A 27800-nucleotide genomic window follows, 5' to 3' on the forward strand; every position below is an offset into this window, starting at 1 on the left:
TAATTATATTTAATCAATAAACCTCATGAGTATTTAATTGGTGGAAAAGTGTCCCAGATAATATACATTCCGGATCGGTTGTAACTTTAAATTTAATTTGAATCTTGAAAAATGGCGTAGCAAAAGTGCTTTTAACCGCTTTAACCGTTGGTACATTTTACCAACGGATTAGGTAGAGTTTATGAAAGATAAACAATTAGATAATGAACATAAAACAATATCTTGGCTATAATACTACACGAAGCAACAAAGATCAAACGCAGCGTGCAAAAAACCGCTTCAAAACTACTTTAAAACCCTCAACGTGTTTGAAATATTTTGTAATAATAGTCTTTGCTAAGTTTGTTTATATGTGGCGGATAATCTCCGAAACTAATGCATTAGCATTGGCATTAGCATTAGCAGCCTGTAAATTTTCCCACTGCTGGGCTAAAGGCCTCCTCTCCCTTTGAGGAGAAGGTTTGGAGCTTATTCCACCACGCTGCTCCAATGCGGGTTGGCGGAACACACATGTGGCAGATTTTCGTTGAAATTAGACACATGCAGGTTTCCTCACGATGTTTTCCTTCACCGCCGAGCACGAGAGAATTATAAACACAAATTAAGCACATGAAAATTCAGTGGTGCCTGCCTGGGTTTGAACCCGAAATCATCGATTAAGATGCACGCGTTCTAACCACTGGGCCATCTCGGCTCATTATAACTAATGATCCAATTCTAATTTAATTGTAGAAAATTTCATCATTCCTGAGTGCTATAGAGTATGAATTAAATTTATATAACATACATTTCTATATAAATAAATTGCACACAAAGCCAGGGCGAGTCCTAGCGACTCTTGACTGTGTCTTAGGAATAAACCGAATATTTTTAATAAACAAGAGACAACAGAATTATTATATCCGAAAACATAGTCATTATTATATCAGATGACTTTTATTCAATTAACAAATGCACCGAACTAATTCAACAGCGAGTCTCGTACGAAACGTGAATAAAAATAAACAAGTATGTACGAGCATATATTACGACCTACTTTTGCGTATTTGAATCGTATTTAGTTCTAACAACTATGATTTAGACGGGTTTTATTACATACGAGCAACCCGGGGCATCGTTTGTGATTTTAGATATATGTTTTTTTTCTTCTCTCCAGGGATTTGCTTAACATTTTCGATTAAAAAATATCATAACGAGAGAAAGATTATTAATAATTATGATTAAATTTTAAAGGGAGGTTTATCTTGTACTAATAATTTGCACAGATAAAATATTCTAAAACCAACTACTCGCGTTAATTGTCACCGGAAAGTCGGATTCTGTGTGTTTATGCACATGTAAAACAATTTGTATAACACGATTAAACTACGCAAATATTGAAAGTTCGATACGTGTATTTGGGTACCGTATAGAAGTAGAAGTTATTGGAATTCCGTTGTACTGAATAATGAAATAGGGGTTTGAAGGTATCGGTAGTTAAATTTACCATCGCCATAAAAAAGAACCCGTCCACCTGCGATGTAAGATGTACACGCGCTACCGACGTGCGTACTCATGGGCTTAGCTGAACATTTATTCCATGTCTAAGCAAGGATGTGTTAGTATAGAAAAAATATACATACATTATCAATACGATGACCAGCGGTGCCTCGCATTTCATTATGAGCCCATATATATCCCACAGCTGGGCAAATATCTCTCTTGGGGTTTAGAGTTTATTTTACCATGCATTGCGCAAGACCGTCTGTGTGACCTACTCAAACTCATCGCTTATTTTACCAACACAAATCAATACCAAAATTGTTGTGTTCCGGCTTAAAGGTTGATGATCTGACATTTACGACGTGAATTGACGATGTCAATGGGTGGTGGAAGCCCCTAACTTAGGTGGCCGGTTTGACAGGATTTAGAAATAAAAAACACGCTGCTTCACTACAGGCTGATTCATCTAGTACATGTAAATTTGATGAATTATGCTTCCCGTCCGTCTTCGGTGTTAATGTATTCCATCCACTCAACTCTCTCAGGAATGTTTTATATTTCTTAAGCCGCGAATATTTATTTGCGATCGTAATCAAGATTCACAGGTGGTGCCTTAGCCCATTTTCATTTACTTTCTCTAAAAAATATATATATATATATTATGTTCTAACAATATCGTAATGATATATAATCAAGGAGTAAGCATGATTATGTGTCGTGTTCCATTTACAAGTCTAGACTAAAACCATACCATATCAGTAATTTTTTATCGATCAACATTTAAATCAAATGCTATTTAAACCGTCTGTAAAAAAATCTCAATCAAATTGAAGCAACAAAAATAAATTGAGTAAAATTTGTTAACTTATTTTTGAATAAAAGGTTTTTTTTTTTTCTTTCATCTTTTCACTTTTTGAGAGCATTGAAAGCTTGTAAAGCGGGTCGATTTTCGACCGGATTAAATCCACTATTAAACAAAGCGCATTCGATCTGCCAAAGCTTTTTTTTTTCTTAACGATTTTCACAAGGCATTTGCAATCGACAGATAAATAATAAAACTAGAAAAGTGTCAATGACCTTGTCAAAGTTATCATTTATCTAGAATTTTGCTTGGAAACTTTTGGAAACGAAACCCCTTTTGTAATTTGTATTTTTCGTTGGCATGACTTTTGATATGTTTTATGAACGAAATCGTTAGTTTACTGTTAAATATTACAAGACCAAAAAGTATCATCTTCACTCATTGACTTACATGTTTACTACAGAACATCGAAGTCGTAGTCGTTGTAACGTACCTAACGTTAAAAACGGATGTAGGTACATCTAGTTCTGGAAATGTTAGACGTTACAGAAATATCAGAAATCTTTGGATTCACTATTGCTACTAAGTTCCAAAGTGGTCAAATTTATAACCTAGGCCCTAAAGGTTAAATGAAAGCAAATTAAAATAATTAACAAATACCGTTGTACTTTAATTTCAAATAACGACATAATTAAATTAATTTTTTTAAAAAAGATTTTGTCACCAAAAAATTTACTAAAGACGATTATGGTAAATTGGTCCTAACACAACAACACAAATGGCGTTTGTAAAACTTTTACTTCCGTTATTATATCTTAAGCAGCGCCATCTGTTATGGAGTAGTAAAGTTACTGTAAATGAAGTATCAAGTAGTTTTGTTTATGTCCGATAGGCGTAATAAATATATTTTTCTAAATATGAAAAAGTATTTTATATATAACCACTAAAAAGCTCAAATTTAAATTTTAAAGTAATAAAATCTATTATTCGAAACTAAAATTGTATTATTAAATTTTAACTAAAATATTTCTATTATTCCTGTTTTATTCTACAAAATCTTAAAAACTCTTTTTATTTTTTTATCAAATTACGCAAAATTTACTGACATCATAATATCTGCTAATATGTATTGTGTTCAAACTATATCATAAGTTCTTGAAAAAGACGCTAGATGGCACTATTTTAAAATGTATTCAATACTTATTTAGAACAAAATAATATTCCAAGAATACATTTTAGTAACTCTCATTCGTTCAATTCATAAATATGTATTATTTAAATCTACAATAATAACCGCTGCTAATTATAATTTGCTCTTTCTTGGAAATAGTATGTATATGATGTTGTTATTGCTTAAAAATATTTTTAATTAAATCGTCAATACTAGCAGTACTAATTATATACAATATGGATATAATTATTAAAGATTATGATTTCACCGGCACTGACATCGGCCTCCATCGTCTGGTCGATTACTCAAAATGTAGACGGTTCGCTAGAAGCTAGGACATTTGAATTGGAAGGGAGGTAGTGGGGTTGTTAGGTGACAGAAGGCCGCGGGGAGTGGGGTGAAAAGTATTCTCGCCCACCAGGCAGTGCTCGCCTGGCTCCTAACCTACGCGCATGTCATATGCGCCCGCCCTTTAACCAATTTCCACACAAACCGAGTCTCCGTTACATAACCTCGATACAGGCACTTTAAATTATAGTTATAAGGCTTATTTCTGTGATCGATACATTTTTGCACATTTTTATAAGTGTAGATAAGTTATTTAACATTACGTAAGCCGCCGCCGTCCACTAAGCTTCGCTTGCCACCGCTTTTGTGATATTCGGTTGTGATATTCGTTATAGGCAAGCTTTTTGCTCGTAGTTTCGTAGTATTTAGATACGGAGGGTTATACAAATTGTAACGGAGACTTGGGCTGTGATTCCTGTGATTCACTTGTTGATCCGATCCGCTTCCTGACATTCCTGGTCCTAGTCCATGGTGAGCATTGCGCGGGCTCAATCGCGCGGGTGCGCGGTCGTGCGTGACTTGTTGCTGCGGAGTGAGATGCGCGCGTAGCGCTCCTGATAGTGGCTCGGCACGGCTTCGCGCGACTAGTGGCGGCGCGCCACGCCATCTGGCGACTGCGACGCTCCGGCTCGCAGCCCACACACGACTCCAATGACCACGAACAGACCAACCATCTGTACGTTTCTTCTCTGTCTTTCTTCACTCTGTCTTGCAAGCTTCTGTTATCCTTATTTCATGTCGCCTTCTGTGTATTTTTTTAAAGATATTTCACTGGACTCCATATTGTGTCATTGACCTTTCACAAAAAATCAGAATGGTGTGCTAACACAAACCATTTAAAACTAGCTTATATCACACTTGAATGTCACAAAGGTCAACATAACGTCGTCATGTGTCGTCGAAATGAAATAAAAAAAAAACGATAGAGTTCAGTGAAATGATTTTTAACTTGTGTTTTATGTTTAGTTTATTTCCGTCGGCGCTGAAAGCTCTATCCCCGCTTTTAATCCCTTCACTTTTCATGTTTCCCGTTCCTCTGACGGCGGCTCTACGGTGTGATGAGAATGAATATCATAAATAAATGTTTTCCTTCAAACGTGTTTTATTTGCGCTTTGATGTCGACCTTATTAACATGCGTACATTTATGTGTAGCTTAGATTGTTGTTTAGATGTGAGGCACGAGTCAATCAATTTTATAATTTTAGTAGTTAAATGCTTCAAGTCGTTATCATGCCGATTTTTTTATATGTTATGTTGTTAATATGTTTCCTTAAATAATATATTGTTAAGATTACCATAAATATAAGAAATTATTCGTGTTTCTAAGTAACTTCATGGTAGCGCTTTGTGCGAGCCCTCCTCGGTAGGGATCATGTATTCTAATGCCAAACAGCATTTTACAAATAAGTGTTTTATGTAATGGTTTGAAGGGTAAGTGAGCCTGTGTAATTTATAAACATTTACTAACAAAATATCATCTTTGTCCCCAAATTCGGTGATATAACGCTATACTGAATATTTCTTACAGTGGCAATGTATATTATTGGTGACCACTTACCTATCAGGTTTCCCATTTGCCAAACTGCTTACTTTTTATAAATAAAATATCTAAGTGATGTCATTAGTTGTATTAAGATAATTAGATGACTTTGACGCTGGTTAGATATTTTCCGTTATTGATGTTTCGAAATCATAATATGTGTTAGAAATATACATATATGTTGAATGCCAATGCCAATATAGCCAATGTTCACTTAACCTGTTTTTTTTCTAGACCAAATAAAAATCATAATGGACAGTAATTGATTTGAAATGATTTTATGCGCACTTCCTATTTGTACAAAATGTTACTATGCCATGACGTCAAAGCCTTTGCGGCAATAAAATTAGGTAAAACAAAGAAGAAAATGGACGCCATTAAAATTTTTGGCTGAATAATTTTGACCCTGATACATTCGACATAGTTTTTTAAAAAAACGTTTGGCATTTTTGACTAAAACGGTTACTGGATTAACGCAATTTCCCATGAATAAAAAAAAGGAAATGAAACGGTCCTTTTTAGGTCAAAGATATTGAAACACGTTTAAGTTCTTTGGACGAAATAACAAGTCTTTCTTTATAAAACGATCGCTTTATTGAAACGATGATATTTCATCTGTGAACCTCTTTAACGATTCTATCTACCGTCTCGTCGCAACAATTTCAATGTAAACATTTTACTACTATTTTCATTTAAGACAAAACAGAATCGATTTTTATATAAAACCTTTAATTTGCAAACCTACTTACAGACAAACATTCTGATCAATCAATCACTCGTTCTGTAAAGTTTTTTTAATTACTCGTTTGTTTTTTTTATTTGCACTGGCAACATGGCTCGTAGAAATAATATATGAAGACAAAATTAACACAATATATTATGATTAGATTGTTGATGTCTTTGCATTTCTAAACCAATAATCAGGTTGTGATAAACCTTCGCTAAGGAATTCTGCGTACGACAGCAAAGACTCAGGCCTAAAACCAAATAACCCTTTTTATCTTGGTATGTTTGTCTTTCAATAGAAAAACCTCATAAAGATATAATCCTATTCATGCAAACACGGGTAGCTACTAGTTACTTGACAAAATTTTGTCTCTGAATCGACATGTCACTTACATCGTGTGATTAATTATTATTTTTAAGAGCCGAGATGGACCAGTGGTCAGAACGAGTGCATCTTGACCAATGATTGCAGGTTCAAACCCAGGCAAGCACCACTGATTTTGTGTTTCTAATTCATCTCGTGCTCGGCGGTGAAGGAAAACATCGTGAAGAAACCTGCATGTGTCTAATTTCAACGAAAATCTGCTACATGTGTTTCCACCAACCTGAAGCAGCGTGGTCGAATATGCTCCAAACCGTCTCCTGAAAGGGAGAGGACGCTTTAGCCTATGGGAGATTTACAAATTTACAGACTGTTAATGTTGATTTATTATTTACATGTATGTTAACTTGTAGTCTTGTTATTGGTATTAACAACATGTTTTCCCAAAATTATTTTGGTTATTTCAAATATTCGTAGAAAAACTTTCCAGACAATTCAATATCACTGTATAAAGAAAATCCTAGAACCTTGCTTATATTACAAAAAAAAAAAGTATCGAAGGGGGAGAAATATGAAGATTTCAGATCACGTCCAACGAACGCTTCGAAACTTCGACGCCGAGAAAATATAGAAACGATCTATTTTATCTATACTTCCATGCGATGTGTTACAGTGTACTTTTATATTGATAACTTTTTTTACCGAAGCGAATCTATCTAATCTACCGAATTTTTATAAGAAAATCTAGGTAATTTATTAAGACACAATGTACTGTAATTGTACAATACACAATGTAATTTAATAAGATTAAATTTATATTTCATTAAATATTTTTTATATAAACACAAAATTGCCTAGTACACAACGTTAGATAAGAGCACGTAAAATTTGTATGGATTTAGGTTATGACTGTGTCGGACGAAATTATACCACAGGCGTCTATATGAACCCGTATTGGGCCTTTATTAAGAAAAACTATATAGACATGACTTATCATGTTCCCCCGTCACATAATTTTTAGAAACCCGATGTCCGCATTTTTCCATGACATATTTGATTCATATCTTAAATATTTTAGGACATCGAATTCTTCGAAGAAATATTAGCATTTATATCATGAAAACCATTTTAATGGTACTTGTAGGTCATATTTTTATTTGATGAATTATTTTCAAGACTATTCATTTTCAGATCTAGGCCACGATATAAAAGCCACGGTTCCACTGAACTACTTGGCAATACCTGTGCTTGCAACTGTTTGCCATTCTTATAAAGTCGCCAATTTTTACATCCTTTTTCTCCATACAAAAACATCATAAGTCTATTTGAGCATGCATACCATTAAATGATTACTAAAATTTGTGTAGTTTAGTTTTTTTTACTCTGTGTATATTAATAGCCGTAATATTCAAAATTATTATTTTATCTCTGAATATAATTTTATATCCCTACACATTTTGAAACTAATGATGAAGTAAATAAAATAAATTATAAATATAGGGCATTTTTAAATTAGCTTTCAATAAAGAAAATTGTTATAGAATTTTATGAAACTAAACCTTGAGGTATATCGATAAAATCTCCTAGACTTAATACACAAGCCAGCAATTTATTTTTGATATATATTTCTTACTACGCACAAAACTTCCATCAATGATTAGATTATTAATATTAATATGCCAAACTCAGAAAGCCGAACCCTGTCGATCTACGCGTTCGTTCGTAGGCGTTGCTACGTGAGCCGCCTACGTAGATTCATACGTACTACGATCACGAATTACAAGAATTTCACTGGTATATAAATAACAATATTATAGATATATAGTCTGATAAAGGGCATAGGTAGTGATAGATTGTCAAAATTTCTATGATAAATTGGACAAATTCCATTTGTTAAAGTTATATGATGCCGTTAATTGCAACGATAAATAAAACTATATATTTATCTTTGAAAATATTATATTGAGGTATTTTCGATTATTTAGAATTTATTACAACTATAATGACTCTAGAACGTTAAATATATACACTGTATACAAAACTGCTAAAGGAACAATTTATATCACTGTCGTATTTGTTGGTGATTGTTTTCATGATGAATAAAGAAGTAATCGGAGTTTTATAATTATAATTGCAATTAATAAATGGAAAACATAAATGAATCAAATCAAATCAAAATATAATTTATTGAAGTAGGCTTTTAAAAGTAAAGCTACCACCGGTTTGGAATGTAGATTCTACCAAAAAAGAACCGGCAAGTAGTTTTTTTTTCAACATCTAAATCTATATTCGATACCATCGTCCTCTTTGCAAACGATACATAAAAACGAATTTTAAATACAAATAACTAACACTGTAAGGGTATATATACTTCACTTTTTAATTAATTTAAGAGATATCTGAGTCATGAGTCACAATTAATTAAATTACGAGCTTAAGGTTATGTTTCGAGAATAACAATCAACTACAAACTTAGCAACGCCTTTTACATTAAACAATAATGACGTCACACGGTTACCTACGCAATACATAAAGTCACTCAATGAATTTAATCAAGGATATTAGTATTTTTAATATTATAGTAGTAGATATTTATTTAACGATGACAGAACGTGATACTTGGGATAAAAATATTGACGAGTATATGACAAAAGATACTCCGAAAAATGGCCAGTGTGATAACTGCTTACAGAAACTAGTATTATTTTATAAAAACAGAAATGCAATAAATATTAATTTGGTTCTTATATATATTTAGTGCTTTTAAATTTTTCTATTACACTTCGGTTACAGATAAGGTAACATAAACGTCATCAATTAAACAAAAAAATATATAATTATAATAAAAAAGTGCACAATTATAATATCATATCAATATAGTAACATTTTTGTTAGCAACTTCATAAAGTATATATGTACTTATATTACTATTACACGAGTATATTTAAAAGTATATCTGTCTGTCTGTTGCTTTTTCACGGATAAACAACTAAACCGAATTTGATGAATTTTGTTTAAAATCCAAGGACATCTTTTCACACCTTACAACTGATTACCCATATCTAAAACTCGAGCAAATTCGCAAGCGACAACTAGTCAGATTTATTTTTAAAAGTTATTAAACTAAAATTTTCACAAATTTAATCTTAAATGCTATAAAAAAATATGAAAACCTATTAAATGTGCGATAGTAGTGTATACCATTATGCTATTAATAAATAAGCCGAGGAACACTTAAGTGTGTATAGCACGCAGACAATTCTGAAATTGCTCGTAACGTCTATTCACTCAGCAATTGATCCCTAGAGCAAGCAGACTGTCGTAACCTTACATTACTACGGGACTACGAGACTAACCATCTTGTTCTAGCAACAATTTCGTATGAAAATCAATAACATTTTGAAAATAGAACGTAGTATCTAATTTTAAATAAACACTTTTTGAATTGAAACTTCTTTAACGGTGATTCGATAAACGAATGACGAGACGAGAATTGAGAGTAAAATTTAAGGCAATTTTAGTTACATGAGAGAGTAGAAAGATATAAAGTATAGAGAAACAAAAAGAGAGCTGTATACTTGAAGATGTTTCGCTTCTATCATTTGTATTGTGATAAGAGTTTTATATAGGTACGTGAACAACATTTATAAATATCTGATTATTTGATAAGAATATATAAAAAACGTTAATAGCAATTCCGTGTTCACTTTTTCTATGTCATCGTATGGTAATGATCGCAGAAAAAGCAAATGTATTTTTATTGCTTTCATGTTTAATAAAATGTCAAGGATGGCTAGAAAATTTAATAAAAAAAAAAAAAACCGGAACGAGATTTGCACCATTTATTTACTTCGACTGTCGGCCTCCTGACCTATAAACGTGTTACGTAAGCCTTTCGATTGCCTTTCACTCGCACACATGCGTAATCTTTATGAGATAATCGTAGATTCAATTTTCATTTACAAGATATCGAGAACATTTAAACCTTACGTTTTATGTATTATAAATTTGTAGGTATTTTTAATTAAATTAATAATAACGTAACGTGACGTTCAAACAACTTTTAAATACAAATAAGGGAACAGAAATAATTTTTTTTGTTCGGTTCTAATGAAAACCCTATTCGTTTTATAATTCATTACATAACCTTAATGATTTAATAATGATGCTCCGACTTAATCGCTTCGACCTGACGGACGTTATTAAAAAGAGAAAAAAAAAAAATATTCTGCATGTTACTAATATAATAAAAGCGAAATTTTTAATTTTAATGCTTATGAATCAATCACTTTCTGCCATTAACTGTATATATTTTTATAATTAATAATAATTAAACACAGAACTCGATAATATCGTGGTCATATAATGTATTTTTTTGTATTAGACGATAGATCAATATAAAAAAATAATATCAAATTATTAATAACGAAAATGATGTTCTACATAAATACATTCATATATTATTTCGTATTACATATATATTTTGCAATGAAGTCTTCGAAGCATTTCAAGTCCTTTACGTAAGCGTCCTTGCTTAGAGTTCGGCAGACACGGCGCCGCCGTCCCTCTATTGACCCGGCTATTTTTAGCCTAAGCTTCACAATTTTATCGCTTTACAACATGTTTGTCTGTGGAAGCTGATCCTGAAAATTTTATATACCATGCCAAAATTCTATACATACTTCGACTTATAAATTTAATATAAATACTTAAATTTTTAGAATTTAATTAATGTATATTGTTTTTACTTTTGTTTTTAATTAAGTGAGATATTCATAACTCTTGGTTAAATTGCTTTGTTTTCTCTAATAATAATATTATATTACATTCGTAGTCTGATTGTTATCATACGTCGTAGCTAGCTGAGAAATAATTTGACGTTTAAAGTACTTTACATTAAAAATAATGTAAGTATTTTGTAAATAAACTACTAAAAAGTTTTATAGCACACCTCAGGCATAATAAAATCACTCCCTTGCTTTTTAAAATAACAAAATGTATTTTATCTGTAAAAATATTTTGAAAGACTCGTCTCAGGTAACATTTATTTCAATACTGGTGGTTGATTTTTGTAAATCAATACGCAACTATAATGTTTCTTAAGTATACAAATATATTGTCTGTGACTACGCACAATATTAGGTATACTTATGTCTTAATTTATTTTAGTATGTTAGAAGATTAGTACGTGGAAAGCTCTAGGTCGAATCCGAAGCTCACTTGTCCCAACCCTTGTTCGATTACGTAAGCTAAACACGTGGGACGTATTTAGAAGGAATCTATGTATAGAATATAAAGGATGAATAACAAGTTGGCTTGTTTTAGATCTAACGAAAGTAAAAATTGCATAAGGTTCTCGAATTAATAATTTCGCCCTGACCAGTTATCAACCGTTATTGTAATATTTTCTTCATATACATGTTTGAAAGTTGAATATAAATAATAAGAATAAAATTAATTATAAAACACGTATGTACCCTAATGCCTTAGTAGCAAAACAAATGAATCTGAACCAAAGATTTCGGGTTTAAATCCGAGCAAGTAAAATTGTGTATTCATGTCTTTAGCTGTGTAATAATTTAGCCACATATGTATCCACCAACCCGCATTACTAAACATATAAGTGCCTTCTAAAATAATTAACCAAATGTTTTTTAATCGAAATAATTGTGTCACAAAAAGTGCTACGCATATATTGAGGAGTCAACCAACCCTACCGATTTCAGCTCACCGCCCCCGTAATGGCTTACAAATGTACTTCAGCCTAATTTCCCTATAAATCCCAATCTTTATCGAAACCCTCGGGCTTTCATATAAATTTATTTATCTGGTGACCTATTTCTAAACACAATGACGAATGTAAATGATATGGAAATCTGTTCTAATTAGCTGTTATATGACAACAGGTTTTTTACAATGATAAAATACATTATGAATAATTATTTTCACTTAATTTTGAATATATAATATATTTTTTTAGATACGGTGGTAAAATAGAATCACATTTAAATATAACATACTTTATAAATTAAAATAAGGTAAACATGTTCTGAGATTTTATTCAACTTATATATATACTGTTGATTTTATTGCTATTGTAATGTCTTCGGGAATGTCTTTTTCGGGCGGTCCCTCATCGGGAGTACTCGCCTGTAATGTATATAAAATATATATGTAATGTAACTTATGGGTTTGCTGATAAGTCCGCCTTCTGTTATAATTGTAGTACATTGTTGGTGATAACCATATATTATATAGAAAATGTGAAACATTTTATGTCGTTCTTATAAGGACATATTTAATAACAATCAAATAATTACATTATTTAGTACTAAAGTTCATGTTTTTTTTAAAGAAAATGTGAAGCTACCAATAAATGTTACGAAACAATATAAACTTCGCACTAGCGCTAAATTTCAGGTTTCGAGCAAATGTGGAATTTCTGAGATTGTGCTTCACAACGTTAAATATAGATGGCGCTACCTGCGTTCAATCTTCTGCTACTAGACACTAGACGGCGCTTTTGTTTTATATATTATATTTCATGAACAACCCACATGAAATTCCTTATTTTTTATTTAGTTGATAAAATAACCAAGCTTTATTGATAATTATCAACTTAAGTAGGGTTATATAATTATTTAGATATTTCGAAGACACCGATTGTTCGTTTGTATGAAAAAAGTTCTAAACAGCTAGGCAGTATAATTCAGTAGCATTATAAAATAATTTATTTTGTAGGTATCAGTATATTTGCCTACAATTTATATAGGCTTTTTAATAAGTGTATGAAAATTCTAAATCGGGAGTCCTGCGTACCGTCATTTATTAAACAGTACCCAATGATTCTTTGCTAAATGTCTTACTGACAATACATGAGGATATAATAGTAACATAAATGTATTTCAAGGAACAACGTTGAATAAAGTTCGCGAAAGTCGAAAGCTATTGAACGAGAACACCTCATGGTGTGACCCTGACACGACCACGCGAGGTCGCGTGCCGACCTGCGCATCCAGGGTTAGCTAATCTAACAATATCGCCATGTTAAATGCCACTACAAAAACCGTTAAGGTTAAACTTTTCACACCTGACTGATAGTTTAATTTTATATTGATCTTCAAATAAAACCTGTATGTTAGTTGTTTTATTTTCAAGCAAGCGATTTGCTTTTTTCCTTTGCCAAAATTATTTCGTTCAATAAAGTTCTTTGAGAAAACATCGAAACTCAAGGCAGAATACGATTATGAAATGTCAAAAAGTGATATCTATACTAATAATATAAATGCGAAAGTAACTCTGTCTGTTACCTGTTCACGCTGAAACCGCTGAACCGATCTAATTTGGTATGGAGATAGTTTGAGTACTTTTATTTATTCAACCTCTGAGGAGTTAAAATGGGGGTGTGACGGTTTGTGTGCTATAGGTATTTTCTATAAATTTCGCGCGGGTAAAGCCGTAGTTTCAGCTAGTTTAGAAATAATAAATTAGAACATTCAAAGGTATATGACGTCAAACTAGTATATCACAGTAAGTAGAATTTCAACATTTCGCAATTGAGGGCTGAGGCGGCTGTATCCCTTGTGACGCCCGTGTGCAACTAGTATCCTGGGGCTGATGATAGAAGATTCATTGATCATCTTAGTTTATTGACACTGACGCTTTAAGAAATATATAATGTGTAATACTATAAATGCGTTTACTTGTATAGGACATAAGGACTAATATCCCTTGTCCTTGTTTTATTGATCTAGTTCACTCATAAAATCGAACAGCAAAGCATTTTATTGATGCCTATATAGATGAACTCTGGAGCGGCTCGGTGTTGGCGCCCAACCATTTCCTCTACAATATATAATGAGCAGCAGTAAAATACCTATATATTCTTAATAAATACGTATGGTCACACTTCCTTAGAATCTAACTTTATTAATTATTTTATTTTAAGCATGGTTCAGAACATTGCAACAAAAAGGTCAAAAATAAAAGATAAATAAGAACGAATGCCTGGACTCAGTAGTAATTGACTTCTAGGCATGATATATATAAATTTAATTGCACTTTAATGATATACTCTATAATTAAATTGGTTGCAAGGAGTTCTGTACTGTACTGTAAGTACTGAGTTCTTTGTCAGTTCTTCTCGGCAGAGTCTACGTTCTGAATCGTTGCCATCTTTACAATTCATCTGTAACTGTAAAATGAAGATTCAAAATCTTTTTAAGAATATTTTGATACTGATTTTTAATTTTGAACGACAAAACCACCTCATTTTAAATATAAAATTAAAGGGTCGGTTAATAGAATATTTAAAGACGAAATTTCGTAAGCTAGGTCGAGTTTTAGTTCCTTGTCTAATTAACTAACATTTTTAAAATATATTTATTTATTGTAGGAACAATACAATATTTCAATATTGTACTATAGCCGACGAGCTCTTCAAAGCTCCTAAAATAAGTAATTTATGTTGAAACATGAATTCAGAATTGTAAATAAGAATAAAAAAACTGAATACTAGTAAATGAGAACTATGTAAATAACGGTAATTAAAATAATAATAGCTTTATATATTCTTTACATTTACATAGATTTTATAGTTAGTCATGTGTTCAGTTATGTCTTGAAGTAAGTAATACTTATTCGTTTTTGTTTTGTTTCTTGAGCAAATTCTGCGATATTCACCTGGGTTAGAACCCTCTGCGATAAAGTTTTGTGTGACGTTAGAGCACTGGACTATCTCGGCTCTCAAATACACATTATCGTTAACAGGAGCAGTTTACCTGTAGTTTGTACGTAAATAAATAACGATCATGTTACTTTTACATAGTTACTTGTACGTGTCCATAAATTAAAATAATAATTGCTGAATATTTTATAATTAACCTACAATATTACTGATTGAATAATAATAATCATAATAAAATACTTTATTTTATATTTATAAAAATCCAAACCGCTATTTCGAACTGACAAGTTAAGGTAGAGGAACTGACTTCATCTATACTATGTAGATGTAGATATACATATCATCTATTGTATATAATAATACAATAAAACCGAATCGTACACAAGTCGGATTTGAAAATTATTTTTGCTTTTGATAGTCCAATTCTTGAGGCGATTTAACATAATGCTACAATCTACGTGACGCAGTAAAATTCAACGTGTTACCCGGGTGAAAGGACGAGGTTTCGCCCGTAGCATGATGTTAAATAGCCTCAGAATTGAAATAATTGGGCTATTAAAAGTAAAAATATTTTTCAAATCAAATCAGGCACTAAACAAATAGCCAAGAGGTATAATACTTTCAACTGAATCTATACATCAATTATAAAAATATTTATATATATATATAAAACAATAATAGCTAAAGATTTACTGAATAGAGAAGCTACCTGGTATAACTTGCAAAAGGGAATACTTTAAATATATTATGCTATTTACAAAGCCATTGCATTTACACTAATGAGACGTAGCTCTCCTGCCCATTGTGCTTGTAATTACACCTATTCTACATTAAAATAGGTACGATTCAACAATAACAGTAGATTATCTCTTACTAATATAATAGATTAAATAGTCTATGGAAGAAAATTAAGACTTAGTTACGATATTTTTTGTGTCATTCGCAAAAATCTAAAGAGAATCGTATAACAGTAATTCGCAGATCGCATGTCGTTTTTAATCAAAGCTAATGGAGTCCAGAGAGGTTTGGAGTTTTTGAATCGTTATTGAAAATCTTCTCGAAAAATTATTTTTGTTTTTATCTTGAAGGCAGGCTGGTAAATTTTTTTTTTTACCATTAGCAGTCTGTAAATTTCCCACTGTTGGGCTAAGGCCTCCTCTCAATTTGAGGAGAAAGTTTGGAGCATATTCTACCACGCTGCTCCAATGCAGGTTGGTGGAATACATATGTGGCAGAATTTCATTGAAATTAGGCACATGCAGTTTTCTTCACCGCCGTGCACGAGATGAATTATAAACAGATTAAGCACATGAAAATTCAGTGGTGCCTGACTGGGTTTGAACCCGAAATCATCGGTTAAGATGCACGCGTTCTAACCACTGGGCCATCTCGGCTCTGGTAAATATATCACTTTATAACATATGATCACCTCACCACTACTTACTATTCCTTATACTGTGCTAACATCTATTAACTTATAAATAGTTTGATTTTCACAACTTTAAAACTTTTATTTTTTTTTGTTTATTAGATAATGTTTTTAATTCTGAGTTACATCAAATGTGTTCTTACACTGATAAGAGACTTTTCAAAGTAACATAGCTTTCGATTCTACAAGTAGGTTTCTAACAAGATTGCTGACAGGAATCTCTAAGATACGGACGGACCACGACCACTGGCCCAAAACATAAAAAAAGTTTTTTTTTTTAAATATAGAAGACAAAGAAAAAGGACAATAAGGAGAAGAATTGAAACAACTTTCAATTATAATACGAACAATGTCACGTGTAAGAATCAGCAATATAAAATGCAACATAATAACGACACATGTATTTTACAGACCTTTCCACCTGTAGGCGTTTAATCACAAGACAAATAACGTACAATTTTCCCTGTGTATTTTATATACCGCAATTCCCGTACCATCTGCTCTGGATATCGTGCATACATTCATTATATAAACAACTAACTATTAACGCTTCACGACTTCGTGTATTTAAACAAGTACTCCAATATTATGTGAGTATCGCTGCAAATAAACCAGCGAACAGGACTATTTGTTATTCAAATAAAATACTTATAGTTAACAATATAACTGTTACTGGACGAATGACAATTTTTAAATTAAAATTAAAACGTGTATTGGTCATGCTCCTCGTTTTATTGCTTCTATTGGTGACAGAAAGGCTGATTCATTTTTTGTCCAGAGGATCTGAATTGCGTTACAACGGTGAAATGTTGCCAGCATATTTGTTACCATTCCAAACGGTCGTAATTAGCAGATTACGTATTTTTAATATTTATTTCTATATAATTAAGGCCTTAATAGAATTAATTCTTATGTATCTTATGTATATTTATATTGTTTAAATAAATTACACATAATTGTTTGAAATACTCGTTAAAATATTCTGCTAGGAGTTTGACAAAAACCATATCGTCTGGTTTGTCCGAATATGACGTCATGAAGTTTTTTTTTTAATTTCCAACAGACTTTAAGGTGCTATTTATAGGAGTTTAAAAACAATTAAATGGCAATTGAGAGTGATTCTAAATTTTACATAAAAATAACGATGTAGGTGTAGTTTCGATACAACCCATACCGACAGTCCGAAGTTGTTTTTAGCTGTTCAGATTATAGAAAGCTATTTAGAGACATGAATGAATGGAAATGAATTATTGCTCTAAAGTTGTACATTGCATACGAATTCATAGAAATATTTCGATAGGTTCAATAAATGATATACAACGTAACCATTTCCCTTTAAATAGTAATAATTCATTAAAATTTGTTGCGTCCCGTATAATAATCTGCTTATAAATAGTGACGTATTTCGTCTCCCTATTAATTAATTTATATTTATTGTATTAAAAATATTAATTAATGATAGCTGTCATTGATTGATGATAGTTTTGATAGTTCTACTATTATATTTTGTAATTTATTTCCTTAAATATTTTATTTCTTAAATTTGAAAACTAGTATTGGTTGAGCTTTATTAATGTTTTTTTTTTAATCTGTATTCCTTTTCAAGTGTTCTCTTTTGCTCTTTTGTAAAGCTTATGTAAAGAATAAAGACGACAATAGCCCGAAGGTTCAGGATTTAATTTGACACATAAACGTATACTACGGTAAGTTATAGTCTTATTGTCTTTCATCGAATGTATTACACGCGTTTATTGATGAAATATTTGAGAAACACTGAAAATCAAGGACCAATAATAATAATAATAAGCTGCGTTGGATACATTTGAACAACAAATTTGCAGACTCCAGTCCCATAATTCTATAGAACAGTTATTTTACATGACTGAAGAAATATCAACCGACCGGGGGTTTTTAGTGCTTTCAGAAGCACAGTCGTTAATACTAATTACTAATACTAATAATAGTTTTTTTAACTACGGGCTGCTAAATTTTATATGTTTCGAACCCGGGATCCCGGTATTATAATTCTACAGACTTATAAGCTAATCACTGCGGTTGTAAATGTAATACTGCATGATTTCATTGAACAGTGATTCACTAAATTCGTAAAACTTCGACCCCAAATACAAATGCCTTTTAAAATCAAAGCCGATTACGATAGCAATCATGTTCCATTAAAACGTTACATTAATTAAAAAGGGTTGGACATACCCTTTGGTACGTCAGGTAGAATGTAAGCCCAACGAATAGTTACAATAGAAATTATGTAGCAATCATTAATTTCAGCCTACGTTATATTTATAATCGAAATTTTAAAGAAAGAACTACGATCTATTTACTGACTTCCCTGTCAGATTAATTATTAAATCACTGTCACCTTATTCTAATTATAAAACATAGGTGTGGCCGTGAAAAGTTGCTTAAAAAAATTTAGACAACGTTTTGACGATTTTCTTTATTTGAAAAATACCATTTAGACATACGCAATTACTTTTATAAATAAAATTACAAATGGGCCTGTAAATTTTTTCCGCTATACTAAATTTATTACCAGTCCCCACACTTTTTCCAATTAAAATTGTCCGAAAAAACAACAATTAAGGGACCTTGTCGTATCCACAATGCTTCAGTATTACACAATTCACCTGAATATTCATTTCATTCAAACCATTTTGTACTGACCTCTAACTAGAACGTTCTTATTACAAAAAACGGGCCATAAAGCTTCTAGCTAATATTGCAATTGTTCCCGAATTGGTATTTCAATTGAAGAGTTATTCAAATTAAGAATATTTTTTTTCATCTTTATTTCAGTCAATAAATATTTAAATCAAAACGAATACAAATTAATTACTTAGAGTAAATTGAATTTGTGTAATATTGTCTGTTCAAATGTTAGAACAATGGTAAGACCTTTCTGAACATTGTAAAATATTTACAAGTAATCTGACGTATCTAGGTAAAATAGTTTGTGGCAGGAGAATCCAACATTAAGCCTTCATTAGGCAAGTCATACGTCATACTGCGAATCCCTCGGGAGTAACATATCAGATACAAATAACCTTGAATGTAGATAATTAAACTACAAACATCTCCTTGGAGAATTATCGGCGTTTCGGTTCATTTCGAAATGGAACATTGTTCCGGGATTTATTTTAACTGGAAAATCAATTACAATTATTTTATTTTCTGTTGTAAGTGCTGCGAATATTTATGTTACAGTATTTTACATTAATATGTAATAAAAATTCATTATCATTGTATTGTTGTGTTATTTTATATATTTCAGAAACAAAGGCATAATTTATTTTTCATAAATTGGTATTCCTTTATGCCGTTGAGTTTTATCAATATCAGCTGAAAAGTTAACAGCGTTGAATTGAAAATCGAGTATTCTGTTTACTTCTAAAGGATTTATTATGAATGAGTGAGTGTACTTTGACCTTTTTATTGGTTGGTTGGACGTATATGCCTTTATATAGATTATAATTTTCTTTTTCTCGTCTCAGTTACTCTAACAAAGAATAAAATATTCTTAAGAATATCTTCATCCTAGTTATTTTTCTCTTTACGGTTTTTGGGTTGGAACGGTTTATGTACCGTCTAACTGTCGGTAATTTTTTTCGACCTCTTGAAAAGTTTTTTCGTCCCATTTTCAGCGTCTTTCTAATAAAGTGAAGCTGTGAGCATTAGTCATGTAAGTCGAAACTTATGGGTGCTCATATTTCGAAGGCAAACCATATTATCGTATTAAATTAGAAGAAAAATTAAAAGGTAGTCTTTTAGCTAGCTATTACCGATAATTTTATTTATTTTATTAATATTCATTAACAAATAAAGATCTTTATTGACGTTAAGTAAATCATTCGTGTACATTTGTGTTGTAATGTGAAATTATAGAACATGACTCACGCGCCATCTATTTTAAATTGTGGTCTAAAGTAAGTGGCCTAAAGAACCAGACCTTAATATATGAAACATATAAAAATAATAACTATTTTATGTAACCAGGTTCGAGGACACAGACAATGCCAACTCAAAAATATAATTCAATTTGCTAGAAAACAAACAACTAAAAAAGGAGGAAAATCAGAAAAAAAATATCAATAATATTATAATATATATGGAAACAAAAAAATATAATTCTATTTTTAAAATGTCACATTAAAGCGCGAAACCTGCATGAGTCGGTTAAAATTTTTACCTCATGTAACACTGACTCGCACTGGAATCAAATAATCCAATTAATAGAGAAGATATTTTCCCAGCACTGGGTTATTTGTCACATTACTATATATTTTTAATATTTCAGTTAATCAACTTTTAATCAAGGAATCGAAATCAAGTCATCGACTGTGCCCCTTGCGTCTATAATTATTAGAATCGTAATCAATTGAAAAATGACGAGTATTCATTGTTAAATTACGTAAATGATATCAAAACATATAATAATGATATGAAGATCGTAAATATTAATGTCTCATTTATTAGTAAATTTATAGTTCAATTATTTGTATTGCCATTTTATAATTTGTAGTTTCTGTATTTAATATATTGCTTATGAATTTATACAATGTATATTGTAACAATGTAGCCGAATAGACGTTTGCCCAATAAAATCGTAACTTTATCGTATGGTCGATAATTTAGGAGATAGGTAATAACAATTACGGTTCAGCATAATTTCATAATACATACACTTTTAGTAATTATTCTTGTTATTGAAATTATAATTTATTTAACATTGATATGAACACATTTTTTTATATAAGTTATTTAATTATAATTTTAGAAATATATTTCTCAGCAGTTTAAAGATAAACTAATAGTTAGTAATTTGTGAGACAACTCTAATTTGAACGAATACATTGTGCGAATAATATAAATTTGACAAATTTAAATAATACGGGGTTTGATGGATACAACAAAGGACCCGGGTGGATACAACTCAACCATCAATTATTCTGTAACTTAAAACTTGTACATCAATAGTTTGTCTCACTGTGCCCCAGTTTCGAGAGTGAGTGAACTACTGTAATAACAGGCACAAGGCGTATAACATAAATTCCCAAGGTTCGCGACGCAATGCCGATGTAAGGAATGATCGATATATTTTACTGTCCGAATTATAGCCGCGTCGATGATCACTTACCATGAAACGCCACTTTGAAAAAGTATATTAATTTAAAGGAAAAACATCAATTCGGAATTCAATTTCCTTTAATAGAATGAATCTATAATCGTCGCTGTTCTTCGTTGCATTTTGGCGAGAGTGTATATTTACTTATTAGCTAATACATTAATCTCAAAGGAAATGTTCAAATTAAGATTTATAATAACAAATATCTGCTTATCGTGTTTTATAGTGTTTTTTATCTGCTATATAACATTTAATATATATACAGAAAAGAGTAACGCAATAAGGCGCGTACGCCAAAGTCATTTAAGAAAAAATAAAAAAAATGTTTTTTTTATCAAAATACTTTTCCAGGTTTGGTACCCTGAAAATTTTGTCCCAGTGATTACAGAACGATAGCTGCACATAAAAAATCGGTTATGGTCTCATTTTGAAGTGCTGCAGCCGTAGATGTGCTGAAAATTACAGAAGATTCTTCATTGCTATCTACTAAATCTAACAAAAAAAATAATTTTAGGGAGCGGAAACAAGTTACTGGCCGGCTAGAGAGCGAGCGGTACTACGGCTGGATAAGAAAAAAAAAACATCAAATGTAAATGAGTGACTTAGTTTACAATAAAATCCAATCAAAACAAAACCTGTCATAGGTTTCGAAATAACTAAAAAATCTTTTGAATAAACAAAGTTCCGCGGGCGACCCACTAGTATACTTAAATGTTTGTACTCTATGCATTAAATGAAATTAATCTCAAAATTATTTTTTACGATAACTTTACAAACAAACAAAGCGTATTTCTCCTTTCGTTTATAGTCAAATCAAATCAAATCTAAATTCATACGGCCGAATTCGTAAGAAACAGTATGAAACATAATATTTAGTATTTATCACTAAAACATGAGAACACGCCCGACGTGAGCCAATGTGTATGCGTTCACGCCGCCTTGTTCGATGGGAAAATAGCAATCTCGTCATGAGCAAACTTATTCTTATTAACCACTTGTGTTCGACCTCAGCTTCGCCTAGATATAAAAAGGTATTCTATGTTCTTCCTTGGGGCTGAAGTTTGCTTCATACCAAATTTCATCAAATTCAGTTGCTTTGTAACAGACAGCTAACCCAAAGAGTAACTTTCGCACTGATATTAGAATAGGTAAATATGCATTACAAATACCTACAACATTACACGCTTAGGTTATCTCCATCTAAACCATTATAATTATAATTCATACAGAACAATTATAGTTATCCAATAGGCGATTTATTTTGTATGAATGTATTGAGTGTCTAGCAAAGAGATAGAATTGGAATTTGATGAAAAAGGTTTTTAAAATAAAGTAAATCTTCAAAGATACATATCATACATTTTCGCTAGCGAATATTATTATTTTTCGTTCATTAGCGTAATCTATAAAAATGGCTTTAATGCATTTTGAATTAATGTTATCTTAGCGTATAAAGCAAATTCATATAATTTTCTTTTGCATTTGATTTACTTTTATGAGAAAATTTTAAACAAAAATAAAAGGTAAGGTGATATTAACAAGACCATTGCATGCTCATTTTACAATATTTATCCTAATTTTAAGTTGAATTTTGTAATGCATATTGTATTTTTTTAATCTATTTTTTATTTAAATTTCGAACATTGAGACTATTTTTAAAATTAGACGTCGTTGTTTTGTATATAAACTAATTTCTAGAAACTACGCAAACTCTTCCAAACGCATTTATATCACAACCAACATGCAATAGGTTCAAAGAAATGTTGATGGTGTGTTAAAAGTTTTATTGTATACAAATTTTTCACTGTTTTTGTAACAAATATACTGTATATAAAGCAAAGAAACGGCTTTTAATATATTTTGGTATGAAATGGACAATATTTTAAGTCCTGTTTACGATCGCAAACGGAAATGCAAATAATAAAATAAAAGATTTAATTGAGCTATAAGCAGAGATTGGAGTGGATTTACCCGGCAGTAAGCTCCGATAGACTTATCTACCATAGCCAAAGGATGTTATTTAGATGATGAGGTTGGCAACGTATTGGCAATACAACTTCAATAGTCCAATTAAAAATCATTATCCATATATAACACTTGCAGTTGCAGGGAACATGATGAGCAAGAACTTTGGTGTCATGATATTAGAAATCTGTTCCACATGAAGCTATTGGTAATTTGTAATTTCTTTTGTTTCACAAACAATGCAATTATTTATATATAATGATCTATATAAATACACTGGTATAGAAGGTATATTATTCAATACAAGATTATATAGATAATAAAAAAGCGTGGAGCTAATACTTGTTGACTTCCAGACAGAATGTATTTTATAAATATATAGTATTATTTTATGTAGTAATATTATATATATATTAATGTATTTAATTAATATGATTTTGTACTTTTAAATTTTGTAAATTGTAACTACTGAGTTTCTTGCCGGTTCTTCTCGATAGAATCTGCATGCCTTATTCCAAATGTGCTTGGTAAGCCTACTTGAGTAAAGTATATTTTGATTTTGATTTTAGCTAGCTAGCTAATAGAGCTAGAGCTAGAGAGAGATTCATACCCCGGGACAGGCTAAATACTCATTGCCTTTTTCTTTAATGAAATTCTTACTACTAGTATCCCATCGGACTATGAAAGAGAGGGAACATAGAGTGTACATGTGGTACCGAAAACAATTGTGCAGCTAACAACACTTATACCTTTTTATATTAAGGAGCAAATATGACTTGCGCGTGACCCATGGCGGCCTCTGTTATTTATTGTTATTTAATTAAAGAAATGATACATGTCCGAAACAAACATGTTTTTAAATCAGTAATGTGTTATTTTACGCGCTATAAAAAGCGCATTAACGATAGGTGAATAGCCAATGTCGAATGTAAGAAATTTAAAAGAATCAGAAGAACGTCAAATATTCGCTATTTTCACGTATCCGGACATTGCTTCGTGTTTACGCACAACGTTTGTTCACTATGGCCTTATTACTCACGCTGTTTGATATGAATACAACGAAAATATATTATACTAAGAGCCAAGAGTATTTAATATATATGAACGGAGTGCGTAGAACTTGCTAACCTAATAGTTTGCTAGTCAGTTCATGTTATACGGAATAGTAAGATAATTCACGCAACTCGCAGTGTTCACGAATCACGATCGGGAGCGGACGTTCATTTACTGTCAAATAAAAATTGTAATAATTCCGTGCAGCATCGTAAAAATATTTTAAAACACAACAATAAACGTAAAAACGAGTACGGATTTTAATATCTTATGAGAAGGATATATTTAGACAACTTTACATATAACATATTAATTCTTTGCCCGAATCTGTATAAACTTACTAACATAGTTTACACGCTGTTTTTTTTCATACCGACTCCAAAAAGGAGAATTTTATCGAAAAAGCCCTTTTAATGGTCACCCATTTCCATCCATTCCCATTATAATTTAAAAAAAAACGAATTTCATATAGATATATGAAATTTGTCACTCGTTAGATAAATATTACTTGATATCTTTGCCATTGAAGTTATTTTAATTTGAAAAAATTACGATTAGTAGTATTAGTGGTTTCATAAAAAATTAAAGATAACACTATTCATGGAAAACTATGTCTTTCTAAAAAGCGCTATTTCATTTGAGCAATGCGGTTAGGAATTTAAAAAAACATTTTCAACTATAAGAAATGAAAATAACATCAATATAATAAAAAAATAACGTTAAATCGAGTATAAAAGTAAATAATAACTCAATTGAGTTTTTTGCTAAAAGGTTTCCTTTATTTACAGAACTGTCTGAAGTGTCGAAATTATTGAGTCGATTTTTATGTCATATTAAGAATAATATAATTGTTAAGTTAAGCTACAGTAAAGTCCGACTTCATGGACATATAATGATTTAACCTTTATGCTTCTTATCTAAGGACTCCCCTTGTTAATATATGGTTTTCTCTTTTTAATAGTCTAATATATTTGCAGATGCGAAGATGGTGGAGGCGGCGCGGCGACAGGCACGGGCGGGCGTGCGGCGTCGCTGCGACTTGCGAACGGGCGGGTCGCAGCGCAGTCGGCGGAGCAGCTGCCGCACTCGCCCGCGGACTGCAACTCCGTGCGAATTTCCATCGACAACACCAACACTTGCTGCACCGACTCACTCGTCACAGCGCTCGATGACGAGACCCTACTGCTTGGTTAGTACTTTTGATGGTATTTCTTAAAAACTACGCAGACGATGTTATCATGTCTGTGATGTTATAACTCAATATGTACTCCTTACTCTTGCAATCCGATGGGGCAACAATTCATCACGACCGGACAGAGTTCAGGTGCAGTACCAATGGATTTACGTGTTCCCTGAGGCACAGCCAACAATAAAAAACCTGGCTTGACAGAAAAACTGCATTAATTTATGATCCTAACCAATTGAACCCATGAACTATGAACCCACGTCTTAGAATTTATAGGGACAGTCTTATAATATGTGGTCTTAACTTTTAAACAACCTGTAACATCAGGTTTCCGTCTCCACGAGGTCATTTCATCGATCCTTGGCCAAGATATACGCTCCTATAATCAAATACCTCAAATGCGTTTAGCTTTACTACTTAATAAATTTAAATCACATAGAAAAACAACTTGGATAAATGAGGCGTATTACTTGATAAAGGATTAACCTGATCATATAAAATATTGAAGTTGGTATTCGTTGATATACATTACATGCATTTATTCAATTGTATTTAGTTTTCGATGTAACTGTTATTCGGCAAGAGTACTGAAATTCTTAACGGTTCACCACCAGAAATGGTCTCTATTATTATGGCCAGAAGGGAATAGGCAGCTTCTAGGCAAGTGCAATCTACCTTAGACTGCATCAGTTACTTACGATTAATTATGATTGTGGCCGGAATATACAATTTTTTTAATAACTTTATCTCACAATATACGCAAAATATTGTTTAATCTATCCTGCAGAGAGAGAGAGATAGATAGATAGAGAGCGGGACATACTGACGATTACCTAAAAATAGACAATTATTAACAGGAAATATTTCGTATATTCCCACCAACGTAAAACATCCTTTTTTTTGGTTTTTTCGAAATGCATTTACGCATGCCGCCTGGTCGGGGGGACAACCGGGCCCCCAACCGGGTATGTATGTAATGCCCCGTGCCAGGGCACGCTAGTGCTAATGCCCTGTCCGACCCACTAAAACGTCCTCCTCGGGTTTCCACCATGCCGCCGGGTGGTGAGGCCAGGGGATCGCCAAGGGCATGCAACCGCGACCCCACAAGCGGCAGCTGCCGTAAGGCGGCTGAATATTCATGGAAAGCGCGCCTATTGCGCGCCTTCCCCCTCGTCCTCCACGTGGGAATGTGGCGTACTCCCCCGAGTCCGTCACTGGAGGCTGGGCGTCAACGAAGCTGACGCCCTGCGGCTGATAAGATGGTAGGCTCCGCCGCTGACCGCCGGTGTAAAACACCTGGGAGGCTCGAGTAGCGAGCCCTCCCATTTCCTCCTAGCCAACGAGGACACTCACATGGTCCGCCCTGACGCCGATCAGGGACGTACCAGGAGCAGCCCCGCGGCATCCCTCCCGCCAGTCTTAGCCGTGGCCGACGAGCAAGCTCAAGCCGGCCCCGATGCCCAGGGTACACCACGAGGAGGTGACTGACATGTAAACCCATCGTAAAACATACTGGTCTATGATATAAAAAAAAAGTGGAAACTGCCATTATGAATGTCAAAAAAGGATGGCTATTTTTACCTATTTTTAAATACGGTAAAGCGTATTCAGCTTTATCATGCCAAAATTTAATAAATTATGAAATTATAATGAACGTTTAAAATTCCAAACATTAACTTCGAATGAGAATATTATTAACCATTTTAAATTAGCATATTGCGTCCTTCGAGACTATTAAAGCAAACTGCGACCTTCACTAATATCATACCTATTAAAGTCAAAATGAGTTAAGTTATACCTGTATAAGTAACAGCCTACGAATATCCCACAATAGGACTTACGCCTCTTTGTATACAATCGAATCTGTTATTTTTTTCTTCTAAAGGTTTGAGTATACTCAATCCTTTATAATCATCAATTATAATCCTTTTAAAAGATTAGAGCTATTG

The 27800-nt window shown here is 32.2% G+C and overlaps 1 protein-coding gene across 7 annotated transcripts in view; it reads left to right on the forward strand.

Moving 5' to 3' along the window:
• Positions 1-27800, forward strand: part of LOC125070592 (potassium/sodium hyperpolarization-activated cyclic nucleotide-gated channel 2) — a 242130-nt gene that overhangs the window by 130192 nt on the left and 84138 nt on the right. For 6 of the 7 annotated variants that reach the window (XM_047680517.1, XM_047680521.1, XM_047680516.1 and 3 more), the window contains exon 3: positions 25643-25854. In XM_047680517.1, the coding sequence (XP_047536473.1) occupies positions 25643-25854 (212 nt within the window). Of the gene's footprint in view, positions 1-4388; positions 4480-25642; positions 25855-27800 lie in introns of those variants that run through there. The other variant, XM_047680527.1, reaches the window with a different exon arrangement.

This window comes from Vanessa atalanta, chromosome 17, assembly GCF_905147765.1.
Source record: "Vanessa atalanta chromosome 17, ilVanAtal1.2, whole genome shotgun sequence".
Taxonomy (NCBI): domain Eukaryota; kingdom Metazoa; phylum Arthropoda; class Insecta; order Lepidoptera; family Nymphalidae; genus Vanessa; species Vanessa atalanta.